General features: G+C 35.9%; 1 protein-coding gene across 7 annotated transcripts in view; it reads left to right on the forward strand.

Annotated features, from left to right (window-relative positions):
• Positions 1 to 14,301, forward strand: part of LOC136835342 (potassium voltage-gated channel subfamily KQT member 1-like) — a 924,117-nt gene that overhangs the window by 892,892 nt on the left and 16,924 nt on the right. For 2 of the 7 annotated variants that reach the window (XM_067098719.1, XM_067098718.1), the window contains 8 exons: positions 1,194 to 1,369; positions 4,413 to 4,574; positions 4,831 to 4,941; positions 5,195 to 5,404; positions 6,459 to 6,488; positions 7,312 to 7,444; positions 8,463 to 8,621; positions 10,483 to 10,615. In XM_067098719.1, coding sequence (XP_066954820.1) covers positions 1,194 to 1,369; positions 4,413 to 4,574; positions 4,831 to 4,941; positions 5,195 to 5,404; positions 6,459 to 6,488; positions 7,312 to 7,444; positions 8,463 to 8,621; positions 10,483 to 10,615 — 1,114 coding nt within the window. The remainder of the gene's footprint in view (positions 1 to 1,193; positions 1,370 to 4,412; positions 4,575 to 4,830; positions 4,942 to 5,194; positions 5,405 to 6,458; positions 6,489 to 7,311; positions 7,445 to 8,462; positions 8,622 to 10,482; positions 10,616 to 14,301) is intronic. The other 5 variants (XM_067098721.1, XM_067098722.1, XM_067098724.1 and 2 more) reach the window with 3 other exon arrangements.

A 14,301-nucleotide genomic window follows, 5' to 3' on the forward strand; every position in this document is an offset into this window, starting at 1 on the left:
ATCAAATCGAAGCTGCTTACGAATGAAATGACACATAGTTACAAAGATTTACTTATTTAGCAAGAGATCTAAACTGCTCACAAACTCATTGAGGTTTCGGTTTAGCAACTAAAACGTGGTAGAATGCAATTGCTATAAATAATACCTTACACCAAATTACAATTATTTTGATCACACACGTAAGAATGCTGATATGACTATAAAATAACTAGCTTGCCTAGATAAATGTGATGCGGCCGAAGCCTCATGAGATGCAGTGACAGTAAAAACCGTGAATATAATTGATGTAAAAAGAAAAACTGCCAATAATACTCTTATTATAGTCAATGAAAGAGAACAATTAAGGAATTACTAGCGGAAATCACTAAACAAATGCTAAGAATCATACGTTCTGAGAAAAGTGAAAATGAAATTAATAAGAATGATAATGGAGGAACATGAGGAAAGGACAACTGTGAAACGTGTCTGATTCTATCCTTAACATTGCTCTTTAAAAGTTGACAATTGCGCATTGCAGTCGACGTCGATTACAGAATTTATACTAATTCCTTGAAGGATTTACCTTCTCACACTAAATTCACTGTTTGCAGAATACGAAGGGATGAAAAGATACCAGTTTCACCTTTGCCCTTCAGCAATCCTACATATAACCATTCATATTCTGGGTCCTACAGATTAGGATTCACTTCCCGGTGGGAAATCTTACAAAACAATTCCTTGAAACTAAATACTCTTTTTAAGAGCAAAACCCAAAAAGAAGGGAAAGCCGATGCCCTTTTCTAGGCGGTTCGAGGGTCGTAAAAAAAAAAAAGTAAACGGCTATACTTTTTCAATATCCTGAAATAAAAGCAGTTATTCCAAGTATATCTTTTATTTCTTTCTCAGTTTTAGAAAAATGGGAATACAATTTCTATATATTCATCTTTATCATAAAACAAAATACAAGACTGTCACTTCAGCATACAAACAGTAAACACTACATACGGCTGGTGAGTTACGCTAGACTTCTCTTGGTATTTTTTTTTTTTTACATCAAAAACATCGGTATACCAAACAAAGAGAATTTTACACTAGTCACTCTTTATATGTTATAATCCTGGCGATGAAGACGACAATATTCTAACAAACACATCATTTATAACGACTAGAAATCTTCGACAGCTCATGTAACAAATCTTAAACTTTCCTTCTAGATTTGATAGTAGTGGTAGCGTCCGTTGTTGTGCTCTGTGTCGGCTCGAATGGGCAGGTGTTCGCAACGTCTGCCATCCGAGGTATTCGTTTCCTACAAATACTTCGGATGCTTCACGTAGACAGACAAGGAGGAACCTGGAGACTCTTAGGATCCGTCGTATTCATTCACAGACAGGTGAGTGACAGATGTAAAAGCAGGTTCAAGAGGAAGCTTTCAAAGTCACCCCTTTGAGAATAATACTGTAATGGGGAGTGCGATTCTTTTCTGAATATATCCAAAGCAGATCAGCAACGGCAGCACTCTAACGCTAGAGAGAAGGTAATTTTATTAACGGGGAATAACGAACTTGGCGAAACAGCTCAGAAGTCAGTGCAGTAAACAAAGCTGCTGAAAAATAACTTCTCCCAAATTCTGGAGATTCAGAGGAAGCGCATAATTTAGATGGTATAGTTCACACTCGCAATTCATAAGAAGTCCCTAGACACGGGGAAATGTATAGTTTAAAGAATGATATATACCCGTGGAAACCAGGGGACACTATATTCACCAAACGACAAGCATCACGGAGAAACGTGGACACACCTATATCTATACATACATACATATATATATATATATATATATATATATATATATATATATATATATATATATATATATATATATATATATATATATACATACATACTGAATATAAATATACTGTATACATACATACACACACACACACACACACACACATATATATATATATATATATATATATATATATATATATATATATATATATATATATATATATATATGTAATTTTTGTTTTAAGCTTATGTTTTGGTGTATACCTATTTGTATAAACTGTAAACAAATAGATGGCCGTGAAAAAAAATATATATACATACAGAGAGAGAGACACAGAGAGACAGAGAATTACGTATTTAGTAAATAACTTTGGTCATGTGGGAGGGGGTTCATGATTTCAAACCGGATAAACCTAGTTTTCAGGAAGTTCACGGCAATGAGGTAGCTAACTCCATGCCCTTCTTCACTTTGGTTGATGTAAATCACAATCTAGAAGTACTGAAGCCAAACCATTGCACTGTGGTGGCGCAGACGGAATAAGGGATATAAAGCAATGTGCCACATGTTCAAAAGAATTGGGGGCATAGTTCATCTTTATATATATATATATATATATATATATATATATATATATATATATATATATGTATATATATTTGGATGAATTTTATCACATCACCGTGTTTCATATACAAGCATTAAGCTACAAATGTCCTTTAATATCCAATCCGCTCTTCCTCTGAAATAATATATTTTCATATACAGTATGTTACCAGAAGGGGCTTTGTTTTAGTTGATAATAAGTTCGTCGTCTCGTGGGCTTGAACCACGGAAGACAAGAACTCAGGACTACAGTGACGCGCCTTAAACCACACGGCCATCGAGGGAGGTATAAGTTGATACCGACTCCCACCTAATTACAAACACCCGAATTCGGCAGTGATTTGTAGGTGGGAGTCGGTATCAATTTATACTCTCCCTCGATGGTAAATGTGGTTTGCTATGCGTCACACAGAGTTCTTGTCTTCCGTGGTTCAATACAGGATTTTACACACTTAGTATCAACTAAAGAAAATTCCCCTTCGGGTAACATATATGAGAATTTATTTTCACACACACACACACATATATATATATATGTATATATATATATATATATATATATATATATATATATATATATATATATATATATATATATATATATATATATATACAATATATATACTGTATATATATACTGCATATATATATACAGTATATAATATATATATATATACATATGTACACACAAATATCTATACCTATGAACATTATGAAAATCGAAAGATGGTTATAATAAAGGTTATGCTAATGGAAATCACACTATTTATAGCAATTTCCCCAAAAATAATGACAAAATAAAAAGCTTTATTTCGATAGATTTGGCGCTTACTTTGCCACACCTCCGGGAAACAAAGCGTGGTCAGTTTGGTTGGGTACGCCTGTTTACTTAGCCTGGATAATCTTATGCTTCATGAATGTAAATTTTATCTCTTCGACTATTTACTATCCTCTCTCTCTCTCTCTCTCTCTCTCTCTCTCTCTCTCTCTCTCTCTCTCTCTCTCTCTCTCTCTCTCTCTGTTATTATTTATTCCCTGCAAAAATTTTGTTTTTTGTTCAAGATATGATAAACAATACTCAAAATTCAGATGAAATTTTATTCTATAGAATGAATAAAGCAAATACATAAGAATTTAAATTTAAACATAAAAAATATGCTGTGCAGCGTTTTACATATATAGTACACTCAGTTATAAAGGATTCTATTAGGTGTTGCCTTGAACTATCAGCTTAGACAAGATAAACAAGGAACGAGAGATAAAGAGAGGTGCTGGGCGAAAAAGTAAGGTTTAAGAAAGCGATTAGTGTAACTCCCAAAGAGAGTTGCCTTTAATGAGTCGAGGTCGAGGGTTCAGCTGGAATCTGACAACAACGTATTTTAGCCCCAACCTTCCTTGCAACGCCACGAAGGAATGACCGTATTGTAGTATTTTAACTTACTACTTAGGTCAACAACTGATAAAATGGGAACTAACAGAACGTGCCAAAACACTGCTTGCTCGCTCGATATATATATATATATATATATATATATATATATATATATATATATATATATATATATATATATATATGTAATATATAATACACACACACGAGTGTGTGCGTATGTTACATATTACATATATATGCCGTATATATAAAAATAAATATTTATATATAAATTTGACTCGCATCATGATCGAACACAGGTCTTTCAATTAAAGTTAAGGGCGCTATCAGCTGAACCACAAATGAAAGACCTGGGTTGATCCCGATAGTCGGAAATTTACTTCTGTTAAACGCGTGACTGTTTTATATATATATATATATATATATATTTTATATATATATATATATATATATATATATGTATATATATATATATATATATATATATATATATATATATATATATATATATATATATATATATAATAGAGAGGAAAGCTTGAAGGAAGAGTAAAACCAAAAGCTTCTTATCAAGACATGAAACTTAGTGCTTTTCCAATAAATAATAAAATCTAATGACGAATGTTCTTATTATCCGAGCAGGAGCTGATCACGACACTGTACATAGGGTTCCTGGGCCTCATCTTTTCGTCCTATTTCGTGTATCTGGCAGAAAAGAAAGACGACGAAAACCCCGACAGCACAGAACAAGATGACGATCGGGGAGATTTTAATAGTTATGCCGATGCCCTCTGGTGGGGTGTGGTGAGTGCTTGTATTTTGAACACTATCCAGATGGTGGCCTTTTTCTTTCGAACAACGAAAATTGTAATCCAATTCGTACAATTTTAGTCTCTAAATAATATCACACCATAAACTTCTATGATGACTTTCATTTCTGAATTTCAGTGCTACTGCCCATGCTGAGCTATCATACTTTCAGAAACTCTTTTATGGCATGAACATTTTTCAATTAATAACATTCGTTATGAGAGTAATAACCAATTACCTTTTATGTCAGATTACAGTGACCACCATTGGATATGGCGACACCGTACCTCGAACGTGGATGGGAAAGATCGTAGCTTCTTGCTTTAGTGTATTTGCTATTTCTTTCTTCGCACTGCCAGCGGTAAGAGATACATGACAAGTCTTTGTTTTCAATTTACAAGTCGTATTCTACAAAAATTGTTGTGTCTTGTACCTGGAGTTGATGATATATTCGTCAAAAGAATCTGGTTACAACAGATGTAATTTTCTGTATGGTAAAATTTTCCAATAATTCAGTTTATCTACATAAATAATTATTATTCAGAGTACATTGTCACTTCATGGTAATTTCCAATTTCACATTAAAATGCTAATCTTTCCCTGTTCTTCTACAGGGTATCCTGGGATCTGGCTTCGCTTTAAAGGTTCAGCAGAAGCAAAGACAAAAACACTTCAACAGACAAATCCCCGCTGCGGCAATGCTAATTCAGTGTTTGTGGCGTTGCTATGCGGCCGATAAACATTTCAACTCGACGGCGACATGGAAAATTCATTTAAAAGATCCGTCGCCCAATAACCACTCACAGTCCACGCCACTAAGCAAGGTAGTCAATAACATCCCTGTTTCATACACGTCAAACTACTGTTTTAATAAAGTTGGTCTTTTTGATATGGTACAAAGATGGGAATTATTTGCTGTTAAAGAGAAGAAAATTTACATTGTTCAAAGTGAATCATTTACCTCTTGTTAAATATTCTACCACTAAACATAAGAGCATATAACATTCATCAAATAAGGAAGAAATAAAATAAATGACTTAAAGTAACCTTATATGGCGTTGTAAAAAAAATAACTTCGGCAGCAAGCAAATGCCCTCCTTTACAAAACGCATAAACTTCTATAACGAAGAGCACACGTCATCAGCTTCTGACTTAATGAGGCACCTTTCTATACCTCTCATTCAGAAGGCTTTCACCAGCACAATCTAGGCTTTTTTTTTTGTTACAATTATAGATGAGTATTATTCGTCTGGCCAATATAATCTCTACGGACTTGTACCACAACATCTAACTTACTCGAGCTTAATATAACTGCTCTTCTCTCATTTTTGTAATTTGTAGTAAATTAGTTGCTTGAATTTAAACTTACCTGATACCAAGAATGAATGCTTTAGTAATAGTAGTAAAGCTTTTAAAATTCTCCACGTTCATGATTATAAAGCTTTTTAACATGATTACTGCGTCAGCCACAACTGGTATGAGAAGTGCTCTATGCCAAAGCATGCCATTACTCTAATCTGTGGACAATGACTCTTACCCTTTCCGTTCGCCTACAAAGAATGAAAAATTACCGCTAAACTCATTTCTCTATTGAACTCCCAACACACAAAAAATATACTTCATTTTTGTGTACTTTACAAAAGCCTTTAATCTTATAGTGATAAATCTGATAAAAGTGAATTAAAAAAAATATAGAGCATTCACCGATCTATTTTATAATAAAACATTTAACCTTCCTTTCTCCTCGCTTGTATGAGAATGCAGTTTTTAGAGACAAAAATATAGTGCTTTAGTAAATCTACTGACATAAACCCCATTTCTAAAATATATTTCTGAAGTCTAATATTCGCTACTATATTTGCTGATTTAATCTTCCAGGAGAGTTCTCTCAATACACCACTAAGCAAGGTGAAGTATGATCACGTTGGCCCCTCCCCAAATGACATGATAGCACCCACACCCCCTCCCCTATCACAAGTGTTCTTTTTTTATCTATAGACCATCGCCGTTTTCGTTAGTTTTTAACAGCAATCTCTATGCAATTTTTATTTACACTAACTTGACCACTGAGCATTTGAAAAAGAAATATATTTATGCAGAACTTCCATGTATACATTCTAGTCCCTAGCATGTTATGATGAATGAATATATATATATACATACATATATATATATATATATATATATATATATATATATATATATGGACAGATATAGATATATGTATATATATATTGCATGTATGAATGCAAAACTTATCAACTTTTCTGTTTTACGTGAGTTTCCTTAGTTAGAGTTTGGCTCAATTATAACAGCAATTTTTCTTATTGTGCTTTTAAGCTTCCTCCTTTTGTAAAAATGCATGAAATATCTTAAGATGAGTGAAAAGCACTAACACTTTTTTTGCATGTTAAATTATTATCTTCGTGGACCAAAATATAAGATTACTTTGATGCTTTTCCACACACCCCTAAGAATCTGTTGCTTAAAGAAAACAAGAATCTTTCCGAAATCTTCTAACGCTTGTTAAATGAGGGTTAGTGTTAAAATAGTTCTTTGGCTAGCAGCCACATTCAGAATGTTACAACTTTTACTCTACTTACATTTCATTAAATGGCCTAATAAATGTAATTCTACTCTCCTTACTTATCGCAAATGTGGGACAGATGACTTTCTCGTGCATTAAATTCATGAAGTACTTTTCAACATTGCCCCATGGTTTTCCCTGCAGATGGCAAAGAGAGCTAGTGTTCTGAGAAGGCGCAAATCCAAGAGCAAAATGGACGTATCAACTGCGCCAGAGAATTCCGGTAGGAGAGACAGCGACGGGGACATGGTCTTCTATGTAGAAGAACCTCGAGCAGGTAAGTCGACAGATTAAGCTAAAATTGAACAAACCTGAGAGAGATAAGCACAAAGGTATAGGGAAAGAAAGAGAGGTTAGAAGGCTGGAGACGCTGAGGAGGGGAAGGAGGAGAAGGATGAAGAATAAGATAAAGAAGAGGATAGAGACATGAATCGACATATATTCGTTCCATTGTGAGTGGTGGAGATGTCTTAAGTGTTCATTCACAAATTGGTTGTCCTCGTGCATAAATATTTATATACATACATATTAACCTTGTTAGTCATGCCTCATGTATACATGTCTTTGCTATTTGTTTCTGTATTGTGTGTGTTTAAATTACAATGATCATAAAAAAAACTAACAGTGCTTAATCAAAATGAGAAATGTAGGAGTACAAAGACATTGGCTAAGTACCATAACTATGCAAATTTTACTGCACCTAGACATAGTCTTTTATTTAGTTTTATTTTTTATTATCACACTTGACTAAAACTAATTACATACTTGTAAAATGAAGAAGAAAAAGAATAAGTTACACAGATCACTTTCGACAAGAGTGACTGCATTTCAGTTTTGGCTACTACTATTTTGCAATCCATGTTGATGTAGGTCCATTGTAGTGCTTGTTTACCTGTGGTTGAGCCAACACAGACAGTAGCTGGTGCCTTTTATGTCTCAAGCCTTGTATTAATCCACAACTGAACAGTCTTGAGGAGCCTTGTGTGTTGTATATCAGCTCGAAGTCTGTATAAATAAGGTGTCATGTCCCTGTTGCAAGGCTTTTTTTTTTCACCCAACGCCCGTCGCCCAATCGCCCACTCCTTCACTTCACACAACCTAAACAAACGCCCACACTCCAATTATTAGGTGCACTGAAGAAAAAAATCATTCTTACAATAAGGTTAAACGTTACAAACTCGAAGGGAGTGAGGGTGGAACAGTTGTGAGAGTAGAGGACTGTGGGCGTGAGGGCGTAGTGTAGCTCGGGCGTGTATTGATGTGGTGTGGTGATGCCATCTGTTGCATGGGTGTAGAGGAGGTGGCGCGAAGGTGGTCGTCCATGGCTCGCTTGAGGGGCATGTTGGGCTGTGTGTCGCCCGGCACGGAGACCGCAGGAGCGCCGCCCCCAGCCCTCTTGGGCAACCCAGGACGAGGCAGGGGGCTGGCCAGGTCACGCAGCTACGAATGTACAGGTAAGGCTTCGCAGGAGAAGAAAGGCGTTTGCAAAACCTGATCACTGGGTTTCTTTCTTTGTTTTTTCCCCCTCTCTCTAGTAACGTCTTCACAACCAGTCAATAATACTTTCTCCTCTGGGTCGCACATTACACCTGCCTAGAGGGCAATATTAGTTACAGAACAGCCCTACCTGTTCATGAGGACAATTTCCTTGGCTTTCAGAAGCACGATTCTTTAATGAGGCAGCTGCGGAGATGAATGATCTAAGAGTTCATGTGAACAATATAAAAGTCAAGGGGGAAGTACCTGAGTGTGAAGATGTCTTCAAACATAAGAGAGAATTGCTGAGTATGTTTTTCTAATCACATGATTGAGCACATGGTGGACGAGACTTCCATTCGAAATGATGAAACCTATCTCATGAATATTTAATCATTCACCACTCAAGCTGATGACCCCTATATGTTCAGCATTGTAGTTCCTTTGACCCTATATCCATTAAATACACCCTGATGGTTAACAGCAGACAAGGTCGATAGTGATGTGCATGTTGCCGGTGATGTTTTTTCAATACTATTATTGTTCTAGTTACTAAATGAAAAAACCGAGAAAATCAATTTACTCCGATAACACCGATAACGTTCAAAAAATAGATTATGTGCTATATTTAAAGGGCCACTGACATTCCTAAAAGAGCTGCTTATCTTAAAAGAAAATACTAAGTATGATTGGACGGAGGCCTTGATAGTGCATCTGCATGGAGAACAGTTAATATGGCGATGCTAGTATTTCTATAATAAATAAGTTAAGAAATTTGTGCATGCTTTACCTAATCAACCATAATTACATACTATACCTCGCTCGGGATCTAATGCAATAAAAATGGATTAACACGTCCCAATACACTTCTACTAAAATCATCCCACCCAATAATAATTAATCAAATCATAATGCTACTTAGAAAATAGGCTTTTCCCTTATCATTAAGAATAGAATAAGTGTGGTTAGTCAGTGCACGAACTACAGGTACGATGGAGATTCCAATACATATTGTATCTTGAAGAAAACTCTTTAAATGATAAGCTACCTCTGTAATAATTACTTTAGAACTAGCTTCAAGCAATATTTGAAAGTAAAAATAACTTTTTTTTTTTGGTACTGGTCCTATTACTCGGTAACCTTATTTATTCCTTTAGTAATTCAAAGAAGATAAAAGAATTAGAATGATATACCGAGTAAATAATGGCAATTGAAGTCAGTGCAATATCAGGGGCCCTTTAAATAAAGAATGACAACACACATGAGCAATCATAATAAGATTCATGTATTCATCATTAATACTGACATCTAACAATATACATTACAATTACTCTGGTTTTGTGTACAGTAAATTACTAATCAAGTTTATTAACAATTTCATTCAAAAAACTAAATGGAATGTCAAATTCCTTCACACATTCGTAACTCTTGCAGTATTTTTAAAAATATACTGCTTTTGGTTCCTCTTGCTAATCTGTGTCATATTTTTTCTTCTTTAAAATTTCAGTCATGAACGAGTACCATTTTTTCTAGGTCTAGCAGCCCTTTAAATTTTAAACATGAGAAACACCTCGAACTTTTATTATTTATTTTTTTTTTTGCTATAGTAATAAGTCACACACTATAAAGTTTTCAGCATCATCCAGAATTTCATTTCATACTGATTGCTAATATAACCTTTGTCTGATAACTACCAACACTTTGATTGCCATGCGAAATCAGTCTCATAACAGTGTAAGTTTCTTTGACATTACATTAATGAAAATAACTGCATACAGTATAGTAGTAAATTGGTAGGCGGAAAGTCAAATGAAATACGATTGATTTTCTGTATCGCAGCTGGCACTCCCAATCGAATTCGGAGAGATGGTGGGTCGAGAGGATCGGCACTGCACAGCCAGGCATCTTCAGTAACGGAAATGGCGTCCGACGAGATAGACATTGATATAGATGAGCCCCAGGGCTTCACCTCGTAAGTAAATTTCAATGCGATTCACATCTTGCAATAAAAAAGGGATAGCCTTAAATTTATTCTTTTTCTATTCAGTGTTATTTATGTGCTAATATTTCGTCATCAATGTGGACTATACGGTTTATGTGTATGTGTTTTTTTTTTCATCTTATTTCTAATTGTTTACTAACCTCTAGGACAACATGAATGCCTCAGTAGTTCTGATATTTATGCTTCATTCATGCCATTGAACTAGGATAGAACCAAGGTAAACTACCACGGAGTATGTCTTCTACGTATGGTTTCCGGTCATTTTTTTCTCTACGCTATTTTACACACATTTTTGCATGTTAATTATTTTCATATATTTTCAAATTATAAATATAATTCAATCTCCATAATTGTCTCCTTAGCCTTTTGTGACTTTTCACTGCACAAATCATGGCACCTCGAAAATCTGTTCCTAACCCATCAAGACATGAGGGTGGCAAGTGTTTTAGATTTCATCTCGTTGCAATCCAGCAAAACAGTTTTTCACTTGGTTCCTCATTTACCAGGAATATACACCTGACCTACATTTTTATCTCCAATCTCTCAATACACTGAAGTCTTTCCAATCCCATATCTTGCTTTGCTCGAGGCGAGGACGTAAGTCCCGACTATAGCATGACGAAATGCACTCCATAGACCCCTTTCCACTACTGTTACTGGTATGACAAGATTGATAGAATTGTCAAAGATCATTAGTCTTTTTTATTTATTTACAAGATATAGGTTGAAAAACCTCGGTTTTAACTACCGTAACCATGTCAACCTTATGCATTGCAGACACTTAATATATTACCACTGCATGGGCACAAACAAACAGCCATTTATCTTGCTTAAAAGTTTTTCGTGTTGCAGTTACGAGTGCAAATGCTTATCCGAATAAACGTATTCCGGTTCATGTTCTGATTTTGCTCCCTATGCTATGTCATAAATTAAAATATTCCGAAAGTGAAAAGAAACTCCTATCACAGAATGCCAGAATAGGCTACCTAATCGAGTAAACGCTTCACTTGAAAGTTCGATTGCCATTGTTGATTTATGCGTTAACTTAATTAATGTTATCCTTTCAATATCATTCTTTAACTGTGTTTATAATTATAACCCAAAGATTAAGTTTGCACCTTTTTAAGATGCAAATATTTAAGTACAAAATATATAGCATGTACATTTTTAAGAGAGAGAGAGAGCAAAAGTAACTACAATCTACGTTGTGTTTGACGGCAAACATATACACCGATAATGATTCCACTACATCAAATGTTTGAATGCTTCGGTATATTACTTTGTACGCATTGCATTCAATTTCTGTGACGTACGGCTAATGTCATCACCAGATCCATCACATACAAACTTCCCATTCTGCCATTTTGTAATCTGACATTCAACTTCAGCTCTTCATTTTTAATGCAGTGATCATTTTCCCGATGTATCCTTAAAATAGCCACATCGAAGGAATATGTGCCGTTTAACAAGTTAGTGTGATCTATTTTTATCTTTCACGAAAATTTAAAAGGTGAAAAGAGGAAATATATAAAGAATATAATCAGAGAAATAAAAAAATATGAATATGTGCTATAAAAAAAATCCCTCCGTACATCGGTATTAAGGTAGAAAATTATTATTTTTATATACCAATCAGCCAGCAAACACTTATAAGGAAAGAAAATCTTTGTTCATTGTGGAAAGACAAATTCCACATAATTAATTCCATAATATGACCTTCCATAATATGGCCTTAAGTCCTTATTTTACTCTTCAACATACTGCTCAAACAAGCCCAAAGTTATCCTTCTTCAGAATTACTGAATGACAAAGAGGTTCCTGCTTAAGCTTTTAGAATTAAATTCTTTCATCAACAAAAACTGGAAAGTGTGGGCCAACAACTGCTTCTTGATAATCACAAGTCCTCAATCCCTTGAGATAAGAATTCCAATCTGATTATCTGGGAAAGGTTAACTCATACATGGACCACGTGGTTCATGTTACGCAAAAGCTCGTGGTAGTGAGGATCCTCTGTGACTGGCTGCCAACCTTGCCAAATTACTCATGTGTGTGCATTCTGAAAGCTTTGTTTTTGTTGAATAGTTGGGTCTGGGTCTCTTGTATGGCGGGGTTTGGGGAGCCTTGTGGACATGGTTTCTGATGAACATGAACCAGCAGGTGCTCAAACAGTTCAAAACGAATTATTTCTTTGAATCGTAAGTTAAATTTATGGCTGGAATCTTCCAACAACTTTTCGTGGTCTTTCCAATACTTCCGGGTCACTGGCATCACTAGCTGGGAAGAATTCACATGTCGCAGACAATCTCAGTGAACACTATTTCAGCAAAGGAGGTATACACTTGTTGTGTACGGGCCATGCATAGACTGTGGAGTACCCAAGGTAGCTGTGCTTTCTAACTGGGGCTGCTATACGGCGATGAGCACTGCTTTTGGGGAAAAGTGGATTCTTTCAGCCAAGCCGTTGGAGGCTTGTGGTGCAAAGTATTTGATTCCAGTAATTTAGCTAAGGAATATTTCAGAGGTGATAGTGGCCCTCTGTCATAGGTGATGCCGTTAAGTATGCCATTACAGCTGACACAGCAGTCACTAAGGAGGCACTCGATTGTGCTTCCATCATTGGTATTGCCTCTGGCCATCAGGTGGTTCTTTATGTAGCTGTGAAGATGCCTTTAGACTCACTGGAGGGGAGCAGGGTGATGGATGAACCAGTGTCAGTGACAAAGGAATTCCTCAATGCTGGACTTTGTATGGGGTCACTTTGTTTCTTTAGTACTCTACGCAGTGTTTTGCCAATTTTTAAGTCGCTTTTTGCTCAGTGCCTTGTAAATTTTCTGTCACCAGTTTGGAGTTTGTGGATAATTTGAAACATTTTCTTCTGGCTCTAAAAGGTGCAGAAGGCCAGAGCTGGAGTCTACAGAAATGTTCTTACCTGTGACACCAAAAGGCAATATCCAACTGAGGGATTTCTACGGTAGTGATAGACATACATTACCTTTTTTTTGGGGGGGGAGGGGGGATGAGAGGTTGGTAATCTGTCAGGTTGATGAAGGGTGGTACCCTCAAGTAAGTTTTTGGAAATGTCTGGTTGCTAGATGTTTGCAAAGGAATGTACTGTACTTTTTCTCTATGCTGTCAATTTCTGACTGAAGAAACCAAGGGGTTTAGTGAGTCTGTTGATTTTTTGCTCTATGAGGGGCCGTCTTGGCATGTACAGGAGGTAGCCAGGAGAACTCCATCTTAATCAACTGGGGAAGGTCTTAGTCAGTTCTCTTCCTTGGCACAACCAGCTGCTGGTAAAGTGTCTGGGATCACCTTGAGGATGAAGTCTGCCTTTGTTGTTGCTCTCAAGAGAATTTGGTGGTGGAACTGTTACTACATTCTCCAGAACCAGACAGATGGGTAATTCATGAGAAGGGGGCAGACGAAAACTTACCGTGCTTCCATCTGATAGCTTCTCACATACGCTTTAACCTTTATGGGACTCTTTCTAAGCAGTAGATTGGGCCCTGTTTGCCTATTAGTTGCAAGGATTTGGTGAAGGAACAGTTTTCAAATCTACTGAGCTATAAAAACATTCATTTAACCACTCATGAGAGAGCTAGCCATCACTTGAACGTAGTCATCAGGGGTTAAATATGAGTACCATACTTTATCTA

This window comes from Macrobrachium rosenbergii, chromosome 55 (assembly GCF_040412425.1).
Source record: "Macrobrachium rosenbergii isolate ZJJX-2024 chromosome 55, ASM4041242v1, whole genome shotgun sequence".
NCBI lineage: Eukaryota > Metazoa > Arthropoda > Malacostraca > Decapoda > Palaemonidae > Macrobrachium > Macrobrachium rosenbergii.